Source organism: Rhinolophus ferrumequinum, chromosome 13, assembly GCF_004115265.2.
Source record: "Rhinolophus ferrumequinum isolate MPI-CBG mRhiFer1 chromosome 13, mRhiFer1_v1.p, whole genome shotgun sequence".
Classification (NCBI taxonomy): Eukaryota; Metazoa; Chordata; class Mammalia; order Chiroptera; family Rhinolophidae; genus Rhinolophus; species Rhinolophus ferrumequinum.
Genome location: NC_046296.1, coordinates 70786873 through 70811854, shown reverse-complemented (window position 1 = coordinate 70811854; position 24982 = coordinate 70786873). Strand labels below are relative to the sequence as shown.

Genomic DNA, 24982 nt, shown 5'->3' with positions numbered 1-24982 from the left:
TGGTCACAGTCTGACCGAGAAAGTCAGGCAAACCACATTTCGCAGAAGAGCTCAGAGTCCTGAAACTAAACTGTTACCCAGAGTCACCTTTAGGTAAAATGTGCAGAGTTGTCATCCCTAACGGAAAGAACGAATTTTCTTTTTTTTTTTTTTTTTTTTACAAAAATCACCAGTTTTAGGTACCTGAAAGAAAATTCAGAAACAGTTCACCGAGCCCAGCATTAGTGATTTGAAAACGACTTAGAGGAAGTGCAGTTCCCCGGAAGTCTCTGCGTTGCCGCCTTCACTCACGGAGCTCAGAGCCAGGTCCGGTGCCCGAGCCCAGCAGCGCGTACGAATGGGTCACTTAGCGTCTCCCTGCCACCTCAGGGCACGTACTCTGGAGAAGCGGCTGAGAGCACTGACTCCCGTCCCCGAACGCTGGCTACGAGTGACCCGTGGGTGTGCGTGTCTCACGAGGCAGCGTCTCCTCAAATCAGCCCACACTCAGGGCCGTTTCCGTGAAAATAATGAACCAAAAAGTAGCAGCGACATACCTGAAGGGCTTAGCTGTGAGGCCACTGAAATTCTTAAACAGTCAGCGGGGCTTTTGCATAAACACGTTGGCCCTTTTAATATTTTTTACAGCCATTAATGATCGTGTGTACAATGCCAACTGCTTAGTCATCCAAGGTTTTGTCCTGATGAGGGAGACCGCTAATGAGACGGCTGTCTTGGGAGGACCCTGGCAGGACCCTATGCCCACAACCCCTCTGGCTTCTCGCGATGGCACCGCCGTGTGGTTACAGGTTCCTTGTGTGGAACCAGAGGGGTAACTCTGAGGACAGATGTGATTTGGGTGGCAGCTCCAGGACTGTGGCCTCGTGGCCGCAGTGGGAGGCCGCTTGCCCGGCGTCCGTCCGTCCATCCGACCCGCGTTGGTCCTGTGATGTTGGAATGCCCTCTGGGCTGTGGCGCTGTCGGCTTTTTAGGCTGTTTGCAGTGGGCGGAGGCTCATCTGCCGGGGATGGACAGCTGAAGTGTGATTCCAAAGGGTGTCGCTGTGCGGAGGCCACAGGTCCAATCCGAAGGCGCCTCGGTGCCTGGTCAGGGCCATGGTCGGGCCAAGTCGGGCACAGACTTGGCTTCTGCACCCCCAAAGTGAAGGAGCCGGGGTAGCTGTTCGCCAAGACCTACAGACGTCCAGGTTTCTCTGAATCGAGGAGGAGTGTGTGTTTGACACGTTGCCCTGAAATGCAGACTCTGTTCAGCTGTGAGGTTCACAGTCACAGATTGTGGGTGGTGTGGGTGGTGAGGGAGCAGACATGCCCTTGAAACGCTCCTCAGTGTCCCAGCGTCCTTGCCCTTGGGGACACTTAGAGAATAATAGGTTCATTATTTCCAAATAAATGCTTTAATAGAAACCCAACCTCTAGCTTGCGGAAAAAAAATAATTCCTGTTCTTTATTGGGAATTTTCTGGGAAGGTAAGGATTTATTACCATGAGGTGTGTGCAGTCAGAGACTATCTTTTATGAAACACAGCCATTCAGTTGTCCGGTGCAGCCCTTTTATGTTAAAGAGCAGAAATTTATAGTGCATTTCATCTCTAAGTTACCTTAGCAAACATTAAGTAACCTTTGCACTTTAAGAGGGAATATTATCTACATTGTTCAAGTTGGAGAAACTAATGCTGAGTGATCGGAACACGGAGGGGGAGTGTCCAGCAGGATTAAAGGTTTTCATTTTACCTGCTCTCCAGACAGTGTCCCACCTTCCGTAGCAAGAACTGGATCTTGAAGTGGAGTTTTAAAAGTTTACATGCAGAAAAAGAGCGAGGAGCTTACGATGCTTTTAGACGACGTTCAGAAGAATTCAAGAGAAAACCAGAGAGGGTGGATGCGGATGGGTGGGGTTGGAGAGAAGACTGGGAAGGGCTGTGACCACGGCTCCAGGCACAGCGACATGGGCTTGGCTGGAGGGGCAGGAAAACCCTGGGGGTGTGAGCCCGTCAGGCCCAGCACTGAGCCGAGAAGAGAAGGTGGCAATTCTGATAAGTTATCTCACACTCCATGTAGATAAGATGATTAAACAAATGTCTTTGTTTATTTAAATAGATTATTTAAGGTATGAATAAATGTAATTAAGTAAATGAGCTCTTATTTCTAAATCACTAATGAATTCCATTCCTTTGCAGAACGTCCTATGGAGATATAAATTCTCTCAGCTTAAAGGATCTTCAGATGACGGGAAAGGCCGAGTCAGGCTGTTATTTCAGAACCTGGACACCAAACAGATCGAGACAAAGGTACGTGGTTCGCTCTGCCAGCCAGCCCGCCCCACGTGAAGTGAAACATAACTGGGCAGCAGGTCAGCATTTCCACCGCACGCGGGAAAAGGTCCGTCCCGAAGTGCAGACCCTCCATACAGCCAGGCAGTGGGGACGCCCAGAGGGCCCACGCTCTGCCCCCCATGGGGACTCTGCACCTAAAATCATGAGACTTAAAACATTTGATTCCATGAGAAAACACGTGTTTCTTAGTAAATATTAGCAGGAAATCAATATTTTAAAATACATGCGAAGTCACAATTTAAAGGGAGAGCTTTACTGACCGCAGTAAGTACACGATAAAGTTTCTGTAACGTTAAGAACAAACTGCTTATTGAAAGGTTGTTAGACGGAACTTACACATTCATTGCACGAGCTGTCACTTTGCTATCAACAAGTACTGTTTTATTCCATGTTCTATGTATAAATGTGTTGTCAACAATCCAGTTTTAATACAAACTAAAAACAAAATAATGATAGATTCACTACACTAAAGAAAAAGAAAAACAAAAACAAATGTGAGACCCATGACACATACCGTCTGTAAACAGACTCGGCACTTTGCATGCATTTGTTTTTCTGATGAAATTAATCAGAGGGACACGTCACACATGGCATTTTTATTTCTGAATGTTTAGTGTCAACTTTTAACAACACTTTACTGAGTTTACTTAAATGTTCCATCTCTACTTTTCAGTACAATTGAAATTATACAGAATTTCTTGACATTCTTATATTCAGGGAATGGATACAGTAAGACTCTGAATGTAAACACTGTCGCGGCTATTGGGTCATGCGGTGTTTAAGGGGCAGCCGATGGCGGTGCTGGTGTGGACGCAGGACACTGGGCTGTGACAGAGAGCTGGCCATTCCCAATCGTGCTGCCCTGAACAGTCCAGGGGACGTTTGCCACCGCAAAGTGCGAGTCCTAAATGGAGGTGGGGAGACTTGAAATAATGTCACTACCTTAGTGTTTTATTTGCACTGATATGGCCCCAGGGGTAACCCCGTCACTTGGTCCCTCCTCCGGTTTGTGTACTTATTTGCCCACTGCCCTGGAGGGCTGAGGCAGGGAGCCATGAGTCCTCCATGCTCACGTCCGCAAACCTCTTAACCCAGTGTGTTCTGTGTGAGTGTATGAGACGCTGTGTGAGCTGGTTCACCAGGCGTCCTGAGGCATATGCTGCGGTTCCTGGTTGCTTCCGCCCGAGCAGCTGCTGTCCCAGGGCACATGCTTTGGGAACACCCAACTGCTTACGTGGCTCTCCTTTGGACAGGTGACACCTGTTTCCTTAGATTTAAAGGTATTTATTTTTTTAACATTCTGTCACCTTCTGGTTTTGAGTTATTAACAGGAGCAGAGGTAGTGTCTTGTGTAAACCCAAGAGTTGGAGATACATGGGATTTACTCGGGCTGTATGTTTGTTTCAGGCAGGCTCAGTGGCTTCATGGCACTCTGTTTAGAAGGCATCAGTTTCCATTTTCAGTTGAAGGAAGAGACAGAACCCTAGAAAGTTGTAGAAGTGACAAGGATGGACATGGGACCCATAGGGGTGAAGCTCAAACAGTCTTCAGGGGTCTTTAATGCAAAAAAAAAAAAGGCAAGTACAATAACTACACACAGGAATGACTGTGAGACACAAAAGTATCTCCCAGCAAACCCAGCGCCCCTTCACCTGGTCCCAGTGTCCCTGCCTCCCCGTGAGGCCATGGGCTGGGGAGGCAGAGGGCAGAGAGAGGCGGAGGTCATAGGTAACTGCAGATAGAGTACGACAGGTAGGCATGTCGCTTGGCCCCCCCAAGGCCCGGCACAGGGTCTGTGCAGCTGAGGACACAAATGAGGAGAAAATAATTTGCCATGTCGCCCACAGAGTAGGAAACAAACCTGAAAGAGCCTGAAATAGCCCACACACAGCTTGCAGTGGTCACTCGAACAAACTCCCTTTAAGCTGATAATCTGCATTTGTTACAGCTTATGAGACAGAAGAAAGTTGGGGATGCCAGCTGGGGGTGCAGACCCCATGACAGTTCTTGGTGTGGACGTTCTACTTAAACAAGACCCTTGGGTGTGAATTCTGAACAAGAGCCAGAGCTTTGCACATGCTTGGTGTAAGCAGTATGGGGATGTTGGCGGTCACCGGGGCCTTGTGTGGCCACAGTGCGTCAGTCAACCGGGAGTTGCAGAGAAAGCTGTATTCCTGTTGCTTGATTTTTCGGGTAAATGAGGCATCGCCATGGAACAGTTTTTAATAGTTATTGCCCGTCTTTCTGAGCTGATACCCACAGTACGGCAGTAGTAATTAGTCGTAATGAGAAAGGTGGCGTCTCTCCTGGAAGCCTGGGAGGACATTGGCGCCTGGCGCACCAGAGTGGAACGTTTCTTCTTAGGACCCACGATTGACAGAAATCACGTACATTTCAGGGATTTGGGATGGTTCCTCAATGGCTCCCATGGCTGGAGATTTGGAGTTGCAGAATTTTTTAAATGAACCATCTGCTTTTCTTTTTTCCCCCTGTTTCTCCTTTAAAAAAGGGTAGCGAAGACGAGCTTTACAAAGTGAGTGACTCACTCCCCTGCTGTCCTGCTTAGTTGGCTGCATGTCATTTCTGTAAATTAGGCGGATGATACAGACTCAGCGTGGAGTGTGCCACGGGGGCCCAGTTCCACGGAGCCTGAAGCGCTGTGGACGTGAGGTCTGTTTAAGGGGCCTCTGCAGGGGGCCTCCCAAGTGTGGCCGCTGGTTCTCTGCGCGTTGGCACAGATGGCCAGGGGCTGCCTCAGGCGTCTGGGGTGTCTGGACCATGGCTCTCAGCGGCCTGGGGTGTGGGACCCACGTGGCCAGAGGACGAGGCCTAGGCCTGTGCCATCCTCCCATCTGACCACTGGGCCTGGGCGTTCACGGGAGGGAAAGGCGTTGGTGCTTTCAAACAACGGCCGGTCCGCGAGGCCAGTGTAAGTTGAGGAGAAGCTCTAGTTACTTTATGTTCAGCTACTCAGGCTTTAAGACAAACTATGACTAGCCTGGAGCCCGGGCGGCAGGCTGCGTGTCCCAGGGTAGCGATAAGACATCCGGGCACACATGAGAGATGCGCTTTGGTGCTCACAGAGCGCTGAGAAACCGCCTCACACGCTCCATCCCTGCCAGGGCGCCCCGGCAGCTCGGGGCTCCCCTACGGCCGTGGCAGTCGGCTCACTTCGGACATTAGTCTGCAAAGTGCTCTGAGGGGCAGGTTCCCGTGTGTACGTGAATGCCCCCTGGACAGCTGCTCCTCCCTTAACTTCCACCTCGTAAGAGAGACAGGCCGTGAGCTCATCGCGCTCATCGCTGGGGGGCCCAGAAAGGCATGTCTGTTTCATGGTTTCACGTACGTTATCGTCACCCATCAGCCAAGTCACATTCTCATAACTTTGTTTTTCTGGTTTTTATTTTTATTTTGAAGGGACCATCTCTGTTACACCTTATATTTTGGACATCAAAATAATGTTGGTTTTATAATTAAAATACAGTATTTCAACTCAAAGATGTTGCTAAGGAAATAGACACAAATATGCCTCTTTTGACATAAAAAAAAAACACCAGTCATAATAATGCCTATCACAGTTTTTTAATGAAAGAGTGCGGCATTTTTTTATGCAGACTGATGTCAGGCTACTTCCTCTGTGGAAGAATGATCTCTCACCGCCGTACAGATGGGGAAGCTGAGGCTCAGGGAGCTTACTGCGATGCCCACCGTCACTCAGCTTCTGTCTGATAGAATGACGGGTGTGTCCAGCAGGCTGCCCTCAGCGATGACAACCTGGTGTTTCTTTTTCATTTTTTAAAATTTTGGTAAAATATATGTGGCATAAGTGTGTCCATTTTAACTCGTTTTAGGCTCGATGGCATGAAGCACGTTTGTGGTGCTGTGTTACCATCCCCACCACCATCTCCAGAACTCAGCATCTTCCCAGACTGACCCCCGGTCCCCACTAAACACTCATCCCACGCCCGCCCCCAGCCCTAGGTGCTGTCCCTATGGGCTTGACGAGGTTCCACATATGAATGGATGCGTACAGTATCTGACCTTCTGCATGTGGGTTGTCAGTGTCCTTCCACGTGGGACATCCATCAGTGCTTATTCTTCTCATGGCTACGTCCCTGTGGGCTCCCCACCTTCTGTCTGTCCATCATCCCTGTTGATGGACACTCGGACTGCTTCACCTTTTGGCTGCTGTGAACTCGGCGGTACAAGCATCAGTCTGAGTCCTTGTTTTCAGTTATTTGGGGTGTGTACCTGTGAGTGGAGTTGCTGGGTCTCGTGTGACTCCACACTTAGCTTCTCGAGGACCCGCTCCCGCCAGCAGTATATGGGGGTTCCAGTTTCTCCACCTCATCGCCAACATTTATGTCCTTTCTCCTTACTTACCTCCCCTGTGGTTGTACGGTGGCGTCTCACTGTGGTTTTGGTTTGCGTTTTACTATTGATCAGTGATGCTGAGCTCCTTTTCATGAGCTTGTTGGCCATTACAGATCCCTCTGGAGAAAGGTCAATTCAAGGTCTTTGCCCATTTTTCAACAGTGATTGTCTTTTTGTTGTTGACTTGTAGGCGTTCTCTATATATTCTTCATATTAAATCCTTATGAGATACATGATTTGCAAATATTGTCCCATTCTGTAGGCTGTAAATTATACAGGTTCTCTTGAACATGTCCTTTGATACACAAAACTGTGTAATTTTGTGAAGCCCAATGTATCTATTCTTTTGAAGGTGGAGCACCCGGCTTTAAGCGCCCTGGGTCCCGAAGCTGCACCAGCTTCCTGTGGCCGCCCCACCTGGCCCACACGGAAGCCCCGTGGACGTGGGGTGGTTTGCAGCCAGTGTTGTGTTTTTCTAGACTTAGCAGGAGGGCCTCCTGCCAGTGTGACTCCAGGTTGAGTGGAAGGCTTAGCACGCCGCATAAGGAGAAGGATGTGCAGTCGTGAGGCTTTTTCACTTGTGATCTCTACGCTGATGGAAATGAGCACAGCATCCCCTGTACTGCAAACGCTGTTTTGAAAACAGCTCAGCGACTGCTGGGTGGTTATTTCTCCTCTTAAGATTTTAAGTGGATTTCTAAACAGCGACAGCGTCTGACATGCTGTGTGAGTTCTGAGTGGGTGCCTGTGGGCGGCAGCTCCGGGGCCCGTAGCCACACGCCCACGGCCGGGGGTGAACAGCTGCCTCGGGATGTCCTAAAGCACGTCCTCCACAAGACCTTGGTGTAAAAACAAATGAAAGAAAGAAATCTGACTGATGCTCAAACTTTCCACGTCCACCCTGAATGCAAGGAGCCGTTACTTGGGGAACTGAAGTCAACCCATCCACGTTTGTCTGAGTTTGCGGGACTAAAAGAAGGGTTTACAGATTTCTGCTTCGCCGGTAGCACTTCACACGTAAACAAGCGCACTGTCAGTGCCCAAGCAGAGGCCTTGGCACCTGGGGAGCCGTGCGGTGGGCAGCGATGCACAGGACTGCACAGAGGTCAGCTCCCTGGGACTCACTCACGGGGACCCCTCCTTCGTTCCCGAGTCAGCCCCGCTCAGCGGTCCCGACAACAGGAGCTTCCTCTGTGACCCGTCACCTCCCGTTTTCTGAAATGCATGACTTCCGCCCCCACGTCCACAGACACACCGTGCTTCACACACCCTGCTCATGACTCAAATGGTCGTGACCTGAGTCACTGTCGGGCTGGGATGAGCGTCTCGAGCTCCCCGCGTTCTGGGCGCGGTGAGCCCACTACGCCCTCCTCCTCCCACCCCTGCCCAGCCAGCTCTTCCTCTCTTCCTCCCTCCCTGTGAGAACCCGGACCTGAGAGCACCCCTGGCTGAGGCGCAGGCTCCCGCTGACCCCAGGACAGCTGCCTGCATCAGAATGTCCCCAGTGCCCAGTGGTACCCGTCAGGAGGCACTGTGTTCCCAGGACCTCCCCACCTCTGCAGTGGGGGCTCCAAGGGCATTAAGAACACCAACAGGGGGACACATGGGTGAAAGAAAAACACCGTCGGAGGCGTTGCCGTGTCACAGGGAGAAGAGGTGGAGCAGGAGTGAGAGGTGAAGGCCCTCGTCTCCCCCCCAGCACTAACATGCCCCCCCAGACACTCCCTGAACCACCGGGCAGCTGGGCTCCGGGCCTGTGGTGCTCAGGGAATGGTCCCCCCTCCTGAGGAAGCACAGGATGGCTCAGAGGAGAGGGAGCTGGTGTGAAGGCTCAGGGAGGAGAGGCGGTCTGAGGGTTGGACGGAGATCTGGTGGGGCCGCCCGGAGTGGGCAGCTGGGCTGGCAGGGCTCCCGGTGTCACCAGTGGGACTCAGGACTCGATGACGACGGCACCACACGCTCCAGGGCAAACAGGAAAGCTATGGAAAAGGTTGTCTCTCTCTTGATTTCATTTGACACTTGGTAATTTGAGAACTAAGATTTCAACCTTGTAAATGGATCCTTATAAAAAGGCCTTGTGTAGTTGAACAAAGAAAGAAAATTCTCAAGAAAATTAACGTGTTTAGGGGAAATTACACTATAAACATAATACCAATTAAAGTGCATGAAGAGCCAGACACATGTGGCCAAGCAGCTGTTTCTCCTGGGAGACGTCTGACCAGACGGGGAGCCCAGAGCCAGGACACAAAGCATGCATTCTGCAGCCACTTCTCCCCAGATGGCCTGGAGGAGAACTGGCCCTCACAAGTGGGCTGCACCCACCACCCCAAAATAAACCACAAACCACACACACAAAAAATGTGTCCCAAAGTCACTGCTTTTAAAGGGGCAGGGTCTGTAAGACTCTCCTCCCCCAGAAGGTGGACCCCAAATGGAAAATGCCTGGGACGTGGCAGGTGGGCTGAGGGCCTGGTCAGGGACTTGGACGCCCGAGGCCAACATCCTGAAGCTGCTTGTGCTGGACGCACTGGTCCGTCACTTCCGGAAGCCATGCCTTCCCCCGAGCAGTCCCGTAAGGGGTGTGTCCCCACCCAGCTCAGAACCACCGAGTTGCAGCCCCTGTAGTCCACTCTCCCTTCCCTCTGAGCCCAGCCGCAGACAGGGCCAGCAGCACGTGTCCCCTGATTGGTTTCGTTTGAAAAGCACGATGAGTAGACACTTGCTCTATACGTATTTGAGCGGAAGGCACCTTAAACTGTTTGTGTGTCGAGCTGTCTCACCAGCTGTGTTTCTGGTGAAGCCATTGCTGACACGTGTGATGTGCTCGATGTGTGGCAGGAGCTGTGCGGGGCCTCCTGTGCACCGTGCATCAGGTGACAGCAGCCCTGGGAGAGGTTGTCGTCACCTGCAGTGACTGGCCTAAGTGACTGACTTCCGGTCCCAGAATTAAGTGAAATCGGAGCCCAGAGTCCATACCAATGGCAGTCTCCTGTGCTCACCATTGTGTGAAAGGCACAGGCCAGTGGATAGCACAAGCCGGGCCCCCACGCTCCGACTGGCGGGGTCTGAGAAACGCGACCTCACTCATGTGCGGAGGGGACAGGTCCTCGTGTGAGGCCGTGGCCCTGCTGAGCACTGGGAAGCCCAGATGCAGGGGACGTGTTCTCAGTGAGGAAGGGATGAGCATGTCCCCTGTGCTCCTCAGTGGACCTGGTGACAGGCCATGTGGCCTGGCGTCGTCCGCACGTGGGCGAACTGCCCTGGAGGGGAGGGAGGGTGGTGGAGGCACTGCCAGGCTGAGGGGCGGGCAGACCGGGGTGACCTACGTGGTCCCAGGGACTCAGACCACCAACTCAAAGTCAGTCACCATCCTGCCCAGAACCCGGCGTGGGGATGGGAATAATAAGGAAAATGTTACCAACCTAAGCCACATGGTCCATCTGGACACGGTGTTGGTGAGTGACAGACTGTGCACAGCACTTGGCCACGTGCCCACTCAGCCGCCGTCCACGTCTCACTCACAGCTGCCCAGCTCCAGGCCTCGCCGGCGCTGGGAAAGGATGTGTTTCTAAAATAATGAGTCTAAGCCTTGTTTTGGGTAATAAATCACGGTGTCAGTGTAAAATTTATTTTTTAATTAAAATTTTATAAAGAAGAAAGAGGTGTCCCGTTTAAATGACCAGATGGCATCAGACATCTCTGTGCCTGAGGGTGTGGGAGGGGAATCTTCTTTCACCCTCGGTGTGAAGTGTGGTTTTCTAGCCGGCAATTCCCCGAAACTGGGCACGAGAGGAGACTTTGCAGGAAGAGGGCAGAAGGAGCTTCTGTCAGGAAAGAGATGAGAATTTGCACGTAGATGCATCAGTTACTGACGTTTTGGCAAAGAGTTCATTTCAAAAACTTTTGAAACAATGAGAGCGTCAGTGCGTGCGTGAGGCTGGATGTCGGTTACCGTGCAGCATCGGCTCGGTGTGGCTCGGCTGTGCATGTCAGCATTTCGGAGACAGTCACCCTGCATCCTGAACAAAGCATGCAGACGGCTCACTGCCTTTGTTGTCAGCCATGTCAGCATCTCTGTGGTCCTTCCTGCCGATTTGGCGGGCTGTGCAGAACGGCACACACACCGTGAAAGGTTGCATGGCAGCTGCTGGTCGGGGACAAGCCGCTGCCATGTGTATGTCTGAAGCGCCAGCCTGTGACATTCCAGCTCTCAGGACTCACGGGAAGACGGAAGCAAGGTGAACTGTGACAAAGGGGACCGTGGGCCTGACCGCTGCAGGGTCCTAAGTGAGAAACTAGCAGGACACACGCCCACAGGTCCCTGAAAAGACAGTGAAGCTACCTGTTCAGCTGTCATCGCCAGGAAGAGCCAGGGCACTGCAGACAGACGTGGCATTTAGGTGGCTGGTGGACGACTGAGACGAACCAGCGACCGGTGTGGGCTTTTGTTACTTACCAGCTCGTCACAATAACCTGAAAATGTCTTCCCCAGTATCCTAACATATTTATTCTACTTTCTAAAATCATTTCAGCATGAGTAAAATTCTGTGCTGTTTCTTTGAGAATTGATTTTGTTTATGAAATAAGTGTAGGAGTGATTTATCTTTGTCAGAACTTGGAGACTTCGAGTAAAAGGTTTACGTGTGCAGAGAAAAGCAGGCCGGTGACGCTCGTGGCACCCGTGTGCGTCGGGGTTACTTGGGGGGCCACACTTCATGGAAACAAGCCTTGGGCAGGGACATTCATCTTCCAAACACAGGTCCCCCCGGGAAGGAAGCTGGCGAAAGGGACACACTCAGCCCTTGGGGAAAGTCCGATGTTTTGAGAGTCCTGGTGAGATGGTAACGCTGAGCTTTCCTGTAAGTAAAACCTACGAAGTTATTGTGCTGTTATTTGCCGAGGGGGGAAAGGCAGTTTAAAATGGGAGCCAGAGAACAACACAGCAGCCCTCAGGCTGCAGAGCAGTGGGCGTCCAAGGAGGAGTTTACAGAGGCGACTGCGCCGGTGCCATGCCAGCCACACTTCTGTGCAGGCAGGTGGCCCTTCTGAACCAGACAGGAGGAAGGGAGCAAGTGACCCAAGTCAGTTCCGAGGGGACGGGAGGGTCAGCCGCTCAGCTCCTCCCTGCCGTGCTCCTGCCACCCCCGGATGGCATGTGCCTCATGGGAACTCCAGCTTCCGGCCACAAATTGCCCCTCTCGGTGCTTCATGCTCTGCCCAGTGACCCACCAGGACCTCTGGAACGCGCCCGTCGCTGGTCCCTGGCTTAGGCTCCGTTTTCTGTGGTTCCCCGCGAGGAGTTTCCTGCCCCAGTCCTCCCCTTCCGCGAAATGGCAGAGCTCATCTTTGTCACTCAGACGTGACTGAGCCTGTCCCTGCTCACCTCCCACCCGGCGACACGGGGTCCAGGGCAACATCGGGCCACACAGCCCCCCACAACACCCCAGGACACAGCCGGCCCTTGGAGCTCAGCGCCTGCCCGCCAGCCCTACCCCCACCAACTGTAACAGACCAGTAACTGCCGAGGCTGGTGCGTTCAGAACCACGCTCCACTCAGTTCTGTCCCCGTAACCTCTCTGTGCGTCGGCAGGCCCTGCCCTGAGCCCGTGACGAGGGCAGAGTGCACGTCCGCACCCCCAGACGGCCTCTGTTGTTACGCGCACAGCTCACCAGATGAGGACCCACTTCTGCTCAGTAGGGAGGCAGAGCCTGAGAACCTGCGTTTCCAAGAAGCTTCCAGGAGCTGCTCGTGCTCTGGGACAGCCCCACGTGAAACCTGGTGCAGCAGCGTTTCTTCTGGGACGTCTTTGTGACATGGTGACGTTGTGGGCGAGTCCTGCAGTCTTCAGTAAGTGAAACAGCGCCCACCCACTGGACCAAGGGCTCAGTCCTGGATTTCAGGTGCCAGTTCTGTGACTAATCGGCCTTGTCACCTTGCAGAAGTGACGTAAAACTCTCACACCTCCACTCCCTCACCTGGAGAACAGGATTTGTTGCTTCATGGTGAGTGTTTTATTTTACTTTTTATCTTTGAGGCTGGGACACGTTGTCACGGTGACACAGATAACTTGGTGAAGAGGCCTGTCGCTGGCTGGGCACCGTTGGAAGCAGCTCTCAATCACGCTTGACGGTGGTGCCAGCTGAGGTGGGACAGAAGCCACCACAGCCCTCAGTCCTGAGCTGCGTGGGGCCACGCCTCCTGCGAGCCACCCAGCGAATCACAGGAATTTTGCCAGCAGATGTTAAACTGTTGGAAACCATTGCTTGAAACTGACTGTGGAGGGAATACTAAATGGGAGACCAAGGTCTGAACCCCAGTACCCAGAGGTATTAACCATTAAATTATAAAGCTCAGAAGGCGGTCGGTCCGATCGGAGTCCCTGCAGAGCCGTTTGTGGTAAGTTGATTTCTGGGGCCTAGTTTTTTCTTGCGGTAGCATATTCTGTCATACATGGTCTCAGCCTTCTCTAAGGGTAACTACAAAGCATCGTTTCCAGATGGTCATTCATTCATTCAGCAGCCGTCTAGTTCAAGTACGTCCTCTGTGAGGAATTCACTGGGATGGGACGTGGTGAGGCTCGCGTTGAAATACAGTCTGCATTTGAATTGTAGGGCTGAGTGGAAACTCTTCTCCCTAATGGCCGTAGACTGTACATCTCCCCCTCAATAAGGTCGTCAGGTGGCAGCTGGGGAAAACTGGAAACCCGGGATGGCTACTGTTCATCAAAAGGGTGTCAGTCGATGTGCAGGCATTTTATGGGCATTTTTGACAAGTCTGGCAATTTGCGCACTGAGATGGAAATATGGACAGTTCAGTAAAGAAATGTGATTTCTACTGGAGGAGATTTACTGAGGACAGGCAGGTGATATTAACTCTTGTGTTGATTGAAAGTGTTGCCCTTGTGATAGATGGAGCAGTAAAGATTGTGAAGGAAGAAATGTTTTCTCACGTGTCAGTGCCCTCGTTATCCCTGTTCTGACAAGCCCATTGTAGGTCCTATGGCTTCCTAAAAGTTTCACCTCATTAAGGAAAAGTCCGAAATATTAAAACACTCCAAGCGGATGGATAATTGTGCCAAGCTGTAGACTATATTTAAAATCATTATTTCAGCCAAGATGAAATATTAAAAGGCGTTATGAAAATCTAGGTCATTAGGACAAATGTGTTTCAGAGGAAAGTAAGTGGGTGACAGTTCTGTCCCCGTAGTGGTGGACGGAGAGACATGGGCCTGGCAGGCAGCGGCATATGCTGCAGCCACTGCGCGTCTGACCCTCAGCTTCCTGGTCTTTCCACAGGAAAGGTGTTGCCTGTTGGACATGTGGGTGGCTGGGACAGTGCATGCCAGAACACTTTGGAACGGTCAAGCAGTTCCAAACCATATTTTGGGAGGGTCGGCAAACATGGCTGAGCAGAAAGGTCATGGGCGTCGGGGTCAGACAGACCCCGATAGTCTTCCTTCCCCCACCGCACAGTGTGACTCGGGCTTCAGCAGGCCTGTTTGTCATCCTGAGTCAGGGACCGTCCTGCCTCGTGAGTGGTCGTGAGGGGAAGAAGGCGTGTGCGGGCGGCCGCCTGCCCCGTCACCACACAGACTCACACCCATTAGTTCTCATTTTCTTTGCACGATGTTAGTGCTGTACATACCACCACTGTGGTCTGGGAACTCCTTTCATCTTTCCAGGACTCAGAAATCTTTTTTTTTTTTTTTACTGTGATAAATCATATGAGGTCTATTCTTTTAACCGATTTTTAAGTATACAGTACAATAGAGTTAAGTGCATTCGCGTTGTTGTGCAACTAGTCTCCAGAACTTTCCATCTTCACAAACTGAAAGTGCACCCACTAAACACTTGCCATCCCCTCCCCCAGCCCCCGGTACCCACCATCTATTTACTTCCTTTCTCTGTGAATTAGATGACTCTGGGGACCTCACAGGGTCACACAGCGTTTGTGTGTGTGACTGGCTTATTTCTCTTAGCACAATGTCCCAAGGTTCACGCCTGTTGTCTCGTGTGTCAGAATCTCCTTTTTTTAAGGGTGACTACTATTCCAGTGTGCGGCTGGACCACATCTTCTTACCCATTCATCAGTCGGTGGACACCCGGGTGGTGTCTGCCTGTTGGCCGCTGTGCCTGTGCTGCTCTGATCATCGGGTACAGGTGTCTCTTTTTAAAGTCCCAGCTGGCAGCTCTTTGGACAAACATCCAGGAATCGAGTTGCTGGCTCGCATGGTGGTTGTATTTTTAACCTTTTGAGGAAGCTCTTTCCTGTGTCCACAGTGGCTGCACATTTTCCCCTCCCACCAACTGTGCAGGAGGGTTCCAGTTTCTCCACATTCTCACCAACACTTGTTGTTTTCTATGGTTTTGCTGTTTTGTTTTGTTTTTATCTTTGAACAAGGCCATCCTAACAGGTGTGAGGCGGCACCTCATTTCCCAGATGGTTAGTGATGCTGAGCAATTTTTAGCACACCTATTGGCCATGTATGTGTCATCTTTGGAAAAATGCCCACTTTTCAATTGGCCCATCCACACACTGTGTTGGAAACATTCTCCCTTTCAAATTCCCTGGCCCTTGTATGGAACCTGGACCATGGGCTAGCAGCCCAGCCTGTTCTGGAGAAGTTCCTGGTGTGTCCACATCACCAGACCATGCTTATGCACCCCCATGCTCGTGTATCTCCATGCTTGTGTACCCCATGCTCATGTATCCCCCATGCTTGTGCACCCCCATGCTCATGTCCCCCATGCTCATGTACCCCCATGCTCGTGCATCCCCATGCTCGTGCACCCCCATGCTCGTGTACCCCCATGCTCGTGCACCCCCATGCTCGTGTATCCCCATGCTCGTGTACCCCCATGCTCGTGTACCCCCATGCTCGTGCACCCCCATGCTCGTGCACCCCCCATGCTCGTGCATCCCCATGCTCGTGTACCCCCATGCTCGTGTACCCCTATGCTTGTGCACCCCCATGCTCGTGTACCCCCCATGCTCGTGTATCCCCGTGCTCGTGTACCCCATGCTCATGTACCCCCATGCTCATGTACCCCCATGCTCGTGTACCCCCATGCTCGTGCACCCCCATGCTCGTGTATCCCCATACTCGTGCACCCCCATGCTCGTGTACCCCCATGCTCGTGTACCCCCATGCTCGTGTACCCCATGCTCATGTACCCCCATGCTCATGTACCCCATGCTCGTGTACCCCCATACTCGTGCACCCCCATGCTCGTGTATCCCCATGCTCGTGTACCCCCATGCTCATGTACCCCATGCTCGTGCACCCCCATGCTCGTGCACCCCATTGCTCGTGTATCCCCATACTCGTGCACCCCCATGCTCGTGTACCCCCATGCTCGTGTACCCCAATGCTCGTGTACCCCATGCTCATGTATCCCCCATGCTTGTGCACCCCCATGCTCATGTACCCCCATGCTCATGTACCCCCATGCTCGTGCATCCCCATGCTCGTGCACCCCCATGCTCGTGTACCCCCATGCTCGTGCACCCCCATGCTCGTGCATCCCCATGCTCGTGTACCCCCATGCTCTTGCACCCCCATGCTCGTGCACCCCCCATGCTCGTGCATCCCCATGCTCGTGTACCCCCATGCTCGTGTACCCCTATGCTCGTGCACCCCCATGCTCGTGTACCCCCATGCTCGTGTATCCCCATGCTTGTGTACCCCATACTCGTGTACCCCCCATGCTCGTGTATCCCCGTGCTCGTGTACCCCATGCTCATGTACCCCCATGCTCATGTACCCCATGCTCGTGTACCCCCATGCTCGTCTACCCCATGCTCGTGTACCCCCATGCTCGTGCACCCCCATGCTCGTGTATCCCCATACTCGTGCACCCCCAATGCTCGTGTACCCCCATGCTCGTGTACCCCCATGCTCGTGTATCCCATGCTCATGTACCCCCATGCTCATGTACCCCATGCTCGTGTACCCCCATACTCGTGCACCCCCATGCTCGTGCACCCCCATGCTCGTGTACCCCCATGCTCATGTACCCCATGCTCGTGCACCCCCATGCTCGTGCACCCCATTGCTCGTGTATCCCCATACTCGTGCACCCCCATGCTCGTGCACCCCCATGCTCGTGTACCCCCATGCTCGTGTACCCCATGCTCATGTATCCCCCATGCTTGTGCACCCCCATGCTCATGTACCCCCATGCTCATGTACCCCCATGCTCGTGCATCCCCATGCTCGTGTACCCCCATGCTCGTGCACCCCCATGCTCGTGTATCCCCATGCTCGTGTACCCCCATGCTCGTGCACCCCCATGCTCGTGCACCCCCCATGCTCGTGCATCCCCATGCTCGTGTACCCCCATGCTCGTGTACCCCTATGCTTGTGCACCCCCATGCTCGTGTACCCCCATGCTCGTGTATCCCCATGCTTGTGTACCCCATACTCGTGTGCCCCCCATGCTCGTGTATCCTCGTGCTCGTGTACCCCATGCTCATGTACCCCCATGCTCATGTACCCCATGCTCGTCTACCCCATGCTCGTGTACCCCCATACTCGTGCACCCCCATGCTCGTGTATCCCCATGCTCGTGTACCCCCATGCTCATGTACCCCATGCTCTTGCACCCCCATGCTCGTGCACCCCATTGCTCGTGTATCCCCATACTCGTGCACCCCCATGCTCGTGTATCCCCATGCTTGTGTACCCCATACTCGTGTACCCCCCATGCTCGTGTATCCCCATGCTTGTGTACCCCATGCTCATGTACCCCCATGCTCATGTACCCCATGCTCGTGTATCCCCATGCTCGTGCACCCCCATGCTCGTGTATCCCCATGCTCGTGCACCCCAATGTTCGTGCACCCCCATGCTCGTGCACCCCCGTGCACCACCATGCTCGTAGTACCACAGGAGTGGGGGTCAGGCTACAGTCTTTATTCCCAGAAAACTCTGGGTACCTGCTGTACAGGAAGGAGAAGCCCCTTGCTTTCTTTATATTTAAATGCATTATATTGGCATAACTATTATAAAAGAGGCAAACATAGTGAGTTTTTTCCTTTACTTGAATAATAGAATTCAGTCCCTATGTGATTTTCTTTCCTCCGCTTCACACACAAAGCAGCAAGCACACGTTGATCACTTGTATGTCACCAGACACAGGACTATAGGCGGATGAGGGACCTTCTCTTGGGGATGGAGTGGGTCATTTTGGTTTAGTATCTGCAAAGAAAGAGCCTCTGAAATAAAGAGCACGGGGGTCCACGTAGCATATGAGACATGGTTTTGCAGAAAAATCCTGTCACCTTCTGTGGTGTTTAGAGAATTGGTCCCGTTGGAGCTTACAGTCACCAGGTGGCTGGCCTTGGAGACAAATCCAAGGCCAGGCCCCCCACACTGTCCCACCACAAGGATCATATCTAGCACCTCAGTCTGCTCTGCCCTCGTCATTCCTCAGAAGTTGCCCTGTGTGGGTAAACTGAGTCCTTCGGTCAAGGGCTGGGCTCTTTCCTGTGTTTTCCACCGAGCCTCAGACATTGGACCCCGATTCCATCATCCCCTCTTGGAGACCAGCATGACACTTTGTAAAGGTGCTGCATGATTTCCTTTCAGTGGCAGCAGCCTGAGACTCTGTGGTGGCGTTACAGTGTGCTCCGCTCCCCACAGTAATGAGGAGTTGCTCTGTAACGGCTCACCCCCTGGGTGTATAAGTGATGTTCTTGAGTCGGTTGCAGCATTTCCTAAGTGGTCATCGGAGGTGTCAATCAGCCCGAGAAACAAAGCATTATTGTAGCAGAGACAGGACGGTCACCCAGTATCTGAAACAACCAAAGCTATTTAGGTCTCCCAAACTGACTTTCTCTCCAAACCCATTTGGACCAAAGCTCCTTTCCTCATATCACACTTAATACGGTCCGATTGTTTGGGGAAGTACTGTTCTGTGATGTGATAGCATCACATTTAACGTAATTTTCCAGTCTCTTTACTGTTTGAGGGATGTGCAGTTTTAGAATTCCGCATGAGCCTTCCCTGAGCTCCAACAGAATGTCAACATCTGTTCTTGGCTGGCTCAAGTGGCGAAGCCGTATCTCAGCATAGCTTTGCTGGTAAATTGTGGTTAGGAAATCAGGCAGACCGGGGGTCCTGGTGTCCTGGGAAACGTTCACAGGGTGCCTGCTGACTCAGCTCCTGGGGAAAGATGGGATGGGAGCTTTATCCTGGACTCACACACTGTGCACTAGGACCCTCTGTGGAATTGAGGGATATGCTTTCCCACGGTTCTGTCAGTGTCTCCAGAGATTGGCCGTGTGGTTCAATGTGCATGGTCAGAGGTTACTGACTCTGAGTTCAGACTCGTGTGTCCTCGATGCTGCACGCTCTCCTTACCCAGGGCACATTGTGCTGCAATTGGATGAGTCTTTGGGGAACTGGAAAAGCAGTTTCCAATTTGCATATGTAAATGATGTGGGCATTATGGCTCTTTTTTGCAAGTTCAGTAATTATTGCTGCAGGCATATCCATAAATTGAATTAAGTACATGGCACTTTGCAAGAACCTTGTGTTTTTTCTAAAATGTTACATGGTTTTCCAGGGACAAATCTCAGTGAACGAAGGATTCTGAGTGTAGTCCCAGTTGATGGAAGCAGTTGGTCCATTTGAATGATAGCTCAGCACAGGTGCTGGGTGGCCCCCAGGTGCCAGGCAGCAAGGGGTTTGAGTACCAAGGGCTGTCGTGACTCTTTGGGAAACTACTTACAAATTATTAAGTTCCCACAGGGCAACACACCTAAACATTTTGAGCTTTCTGCTCATCACCACTTAGAAAAAGTCAAAATAAGTAACAGTCCATCAAAATCAGTCCACTGATGGTGCCACTTGCTGTCAAGGCTCAGGAAGGGCTTAGCTTACGGGGGACGGAGAAAGGGGCTCCTTTCCTTTGCTTCTGCTGACTGGGCGTCGGGGTGGCTCCACACGAGTCTCTGCCTCTGTCCCTCCAGGCGGGTGTCCCTCTGAAATGAATTCATTCTCTCAACGGCTCTCTGCGGGCAGCAGAGGTAACAGCGTTAGGGTGAACGTCCCACGTGTGGCACGCCGCTGCCTGGCCTGCGACTGCCTGGCCACCCACTGAGCTCTGGTTGTCCCCGCGTCCCATAGCCATCCCCGGAAAGGGGCCGCTCCAGAAGAGGACAGGTACTCGCGGTTCCAACAGAGGGACCGAGTGGGCTTCACGTTTAAAGGGAGTTTGAAGTCATTGTTGAGGTGTCAAATCTTGGGTTACGAGAAGTAGCTCGAAAGGCAGGGACGGGTGGCGGGCAGGGTGCCCTGACCAGCGTGCTGCCGTCCCTCCCACCGGCGGCTGTGTCCCCCTGCCCACCCTTTGTCCTGCCCCAAGTAAAAAGGTCAGAGATCCTTCCTCAGAGGTGCTGGAAGAAGCACAGCTGTGGAACAAATCAGATCATGTTGTTTTCCTTTAAAATGATACATAAAAGCTTACTTTCTGATGTCACTTCAGCAGCTTATAAAAACTGTGCTAGGATTTTGAAAAAATTTTAGTCACTAGGATGCCAATCAAATAGCAGTCACCTTAAAAAGAATTTTGTTGTTCTTCGTTATTTTGGAGTTTTGTTATACCAAAGTTGAAGAAAAAATCAGAATAATGCGTTTAAAGCTCCCTTCTGATGGGTGGGACGGCGAATCCCAAGTCGCCACAAAACACGTGGACGTTCAGGTCGTTTCCCCCCAGAGTGGCACAGCCTTAAAACAGCTTGTCTTACTTCTGCCGCAGCAGTGGGACCATCGCTGACCTGCTTGTTTCTGTGACACGGACGTACGTGGGGATTTTCAGGAAGAAGAATGATACCAGTCTGTGGCTCGTTTTTGCTTTTCAGTAGCATTTGGGGTCTTTAAAATGGGAATTAGGGATCCAGGAGTTTATTTTGAGTATTTTTTGTTTCTTTCTTAGTGGGGGCACTGCAATCCCTGCAGGAAACTCACCCTTGAGCATCATTTCGTGTTTTTCCTGTTGGCAGGGTGATGAGCATGAACCCGAGTCGTTCCGTGCCCTGTGTGAGCTGTTCACAGCACCACAGCTGTTGGCTGTTCAGATAAGGACGGTCTTTGTTGTGAAGCATTCACACATGCACGCACGACACTTATGCACACGCCCTCGGACTCCACACGCACAGGTGCACACACAGGCACACACAGGCACATGTGGAGAGGCACACACTCAGGTACGCATGTGCACACATGCACACACATGTCCTAAAGGGCTAGAGCACGTGGTTAGTGCCACTAAATCGCAAATGCCATGAGGTTTGCTGTCCCATCGTCACCCAGTCACCCAGCTGGCCATGCTTTAGTGAGGACTCCAATCGGGACGGTGCTGGTCAGGTGACCTGCGACCCAGCGTAGCTCGCGCGAGGCTGCCAAAGAGAGGAAATAGTGTCAGCCTGAATCAGTTACAAGAAAATAAGGCACTGGAACTAAATTGTCAGGAGAGCAGCACAAAACCCAGTACATTCAGCTTATTGCCACCTGAGACCGGGTGACTCTGACACCTACTCTGCCTTTCGGATTTCCGTGTATATGCACTTGAGTGACGGTCTTGGGGGTGACGAGTTCGGCTCTGGCACGTTCCCGGTGTGCACACTACACACTCCGTTCTGTCTTTCCTGCAGGAACTGGAGTTTCAGGACCTGACGGCCGTCCTGCACTGCGTCCACTCCTTCATGGCAGCTAAGGTGGCCTCGGTGGACGCCGCTTTCATGGACAGTCAGAGCGTCACCAGGAAGTTCATGCACAGCAGCTGAGCTTGCGCTGGTGACGATGCACATTAAGTTATTTTCATAAGGAGGGACTCTTTTCTGCACAGCACTGCACTTGTCTGGTTTTCTAGCCAGTCGACAGTTGTGACTCCAATAAAATCCACCCATAGTTTCCAGCGATGGGAGGTGCTTGTTAAATCGACGGCTCTGTGTCACCGCGTTGCCCCCGGTCATGCAGGTGGCCTCGGCAACACGCCCTGGTGCCACTTTGATTTCCTTGTCACGGAGATCCCGGCGCCTCGCCACTTGTATTTTCCTGGGGGTGTGATTGGTCAGTGCCCCTTTTCCTCAGGGAGGAGGCTGAGCCCAGGGCTTGGGGGCGAGATGAGCAGAGGACTGTGGGAAACGAAATGGGCTTGAATGATTTAATTTACTATTAAACATTATAAGTTAATTTTATGTAATGGAATAATGATCACTTAAAGATTAATTTTTCTAGTTCGTGAAGTGTAGCCTGCATTTTGCTCTCCTTGTTTCTCACATGTTTTATTACCTCTAAGAAATTCCACTGTTTTCATTACCAAAAGCAACTTAATGGACTCCTGAATTTTCTTCCAGGGGTGCAGACTGTAGTCAGAAAAATTCAAGGTCATGTAGTCATTTTCAAGGCTGCAAGAACAGGAAGCATAAAACCAACCAGACAGTAAAGTGCGGAGGGTGGTTCTGAGAGGTCCGTGTTTCCTGCAGCTTCTACTGCAGACCGGGCTCACATGTGACCAACACAGCAGTGTTGGGGTGCAGTGCCCTGCAGCCCCCACCCCTGCAGGATTGGTGTTCAGGAAGAAGGAACTGTCTTATTTATAACGTATCAAATATTTACAAGCGATGGTTTTTATGTTTGAAAATATATCCTCCCTTTTAGAGGACATCTCTATATATTTTATGTATAAAATCCTATTTACATTTTAATGACTTCCATGAACAGTCTAACGTGAACCCCGTATTTAAAGTGAATTTTAAATAATATTTCACAAGCATGGTGTTCACAGAGCGTCAGGCAGCCTTTTTCTCTGCAGATGTTTAATCTCTGGTTTTAACGTAAGCTTTAACTCAAATATTAATATTAATAGCAGTAGGAGTTTACAATTTTATAAAATATTCACTAGCTGAGAAAGAGAAAGTTAGCAATGTCCCTTTCTCTCATTTCCTGTGGGTTTGATAGTTTGATCTGAGAATTTAATGGGTTCTCATCTTCCTCCCTCGTGCCAAAGAGCCTAAACTCACTCAAAAATGGGTGTTCTCTGTGCTAACGAGGGAAGAAGCCGTGAGGCATCTGTGTTTGGTTTTCATGAAGAAAACAGTTTAGAACGCGCCTTTCTTGGAGTGTGAGCACGACCACACACTCAGACGCGAGCTGGGCTCGCCAGTCCTTGGCTCTTTTAAACGGTCCACGAGGAGCTTCTCACAAGTCTGTTCGGTCAGATTTGGAGGTAAGAAGCTGCTGGGCAGTGTCCCCGAGAGTCCAGGGGTTTAGCAGTGGACCCAGGACGGCCTCTTCACTCATCTGATGTGGGGACACTTCCTCCATGGACGTGGCCTTCGTATCACCCAGGGCACCTGGGGGGACCAACGGTGACCACGTCAGGTCTGCTGCTGTGCCTGCCCCATGCCTCCTCGTGTCCAGTGCAGGTCAGGGACGGCCCGCTGACCTGCCTGCCCAGACGGGGGCCACAGGGCTCAGGGCATCAGTGTCCCCACACCCATGGCTGAGTCTTTCCTCACTCGGCCCCTTCCTCCCATGAAATGAGAGTAAAGGCGTTAACAACAGCAAAAATGACATTCCCATGGCAACTAAATGGTGTTATTTTTAAGCTGCACAAGCTTTAATGCTGCTCACAGTGAAAGGAAAACCAAATTCACATTTCTGAACTATTCCCAAGGGCTTGGGGGCAGGACAGCTCTTCGTGTGCACTGTCCTAAAAATATACTTCCTGTTTCGGCAATGACAAAAGAGGTAACATAGAATTTGGTTGGAAAAAAGATACGCGAAGGTCGGACAATTTAGTTCGCGAACTTTCCACTATGCGTTTACATGGTGGAAAGTTCGCAAACTTAAGTGTCCGACATACATTTTATTTGTACCTAACCGTAAATTTATACCACAGTGGGAGATAAGAATATTAAATAATATGTATTTTTCCTAAGAGAAAATTTTTTCCCATAATAAACTGTTCCTTTAAAACTGGAATTCAAAGCAAATGCAAAACAAAACGAATGTCCACAGTTTCCTCCAGGGAAAGCAAAATTCCTGTTTCCTTTAGGTTTTTCGGAGGAAAAGCAGCCCACACTGCCACCAGAGGTTTGGGGGGCTTCCCGAGCCCTCCAGGAATGACAAGTGAGCACTTGCGTTCCTTTGGTGGGTACCGACCTTGATTTGGGACGGGCGTTTTCAGAAGTCACCTCCAAGGTCAGCCTGGGATTTCTGTGCTTCTTTGCAAAACCACCTCTTACTGGAGCTCAGAGCCAAGATGAGAGACGAGCTGACCCCTGGGGTGGAGGTGTCACACGGTCTCCTATGAGTAGGGACTAGCTGTGTGTCCCCAAGAGCTCCCCCGAACCCACAGATTCAGATAAGGGCAAGGCCACAGACAGGCCGTGGCTCTCCCTGACTGGTTTCTGACCCTTTGTCCTCAGAACTGATGAAACTAATGTCTGCTTAGCCCCCAAAGCCTTTCTCCCGCCCTGGAGGACATGTCCAGAAAGTTAGCACAACTGTGGAAATGCCCAGAAGGTGGAGGTGGACCCACGGCTCGGTGTGGGTTCTGGGGTGAGTGCTGCGTCCGTGCTTAAGTCCCTCCCGCTTCAAACTCGGGATGTGGGTCATCCGAGCGGTTGTCCACGTGGTTTAATCAGGCGTTTGACAGCAGAGCTGGCCACCCACCGCCCTGACCAGCCGGCTCCACGGCCTGTTTCCGGAAATGCAACTCGCTGGGGACTCGCCGTGTGCAGTGGGTGCCGCCTCTCACTGAGCCGCACACCGGAGCAGACTGCCGCCGGGAGCGTGTGCTGGCCTCCTGGCTGTGTCCCGTGTCCTGCAGCAGCAGCCATTTAGCCTCCCGCTGTCGGGGCCACATTTTCCAAAGTGTTGTGGAACTGGGGTCTCCAGGCTGCACCATCGGAAGCTTGGGGGACTGGACAGCCTTCCAAGGGACCTCGTCCCCGGTTGTGTCTTGATTGATGGGCCCCGAGCGAACGACTCAAAGGGGCAGAGTGGCAGCACCTGTCACAACTCTGTCCTGGAAGTGCCACATCCCTCTGGCCCCAGCCAGCCCACCTGGTCCACTGCAGGTGGAGAGGACCCAGGGCGGGAAGGCGAGGCCACAGCGAGGGCTCCTGGGAGCTGTCCTGTCGCCTGGCTCCCAGGTGTCTGCCACTTAAGTCCATTTTTACAAATACGTATGTGCTTCAATGCAACTTTGCAATTTTACTGGAATTAATGTTTCTACTGCTTCCGGTCTTGTTTGGTTTTCA

At 51.9% G+C, this 24982-nt stretch overlaps 1 protein-coding gene across 13 annotated transcripts in view; it reads left to right on the top strand.

The window, feature by feature from the left end:
* SNTG2 (syntrophin gamma 2) overlaps positions 1–24603 on the top strand; it is a 166388-nt gene extending 141785 nt beyond the window's left edge. For 6 of the 13 annotated variants that reach the window (XM_033125449.1, XM_033125451.1, XM_033125444.1 and 3 more), the window contains 2 exons: positions 2176–2286; positions 21365–24602. In XM_033125449.1, coding sequence (XP_032981340.1) covers positions 2176–2286; positions 21365–21496 — 243 coding nt within the window. In that variant the 3' untranslated portion in view covers positions 21497–24602. Of the gene's footprint in view, positions 1–2175; positions 2287–21364 lie in introns of all 13 variants that reach the window. The other 7 variants (XM_033125447.1, XM_033125450.1, XM_033125442.1 and 4 more) reach the window with 4 other exon arrangements.
* The last annotated feature ends 379 nt before the right edge of the window (positions 24604–24982 follow it).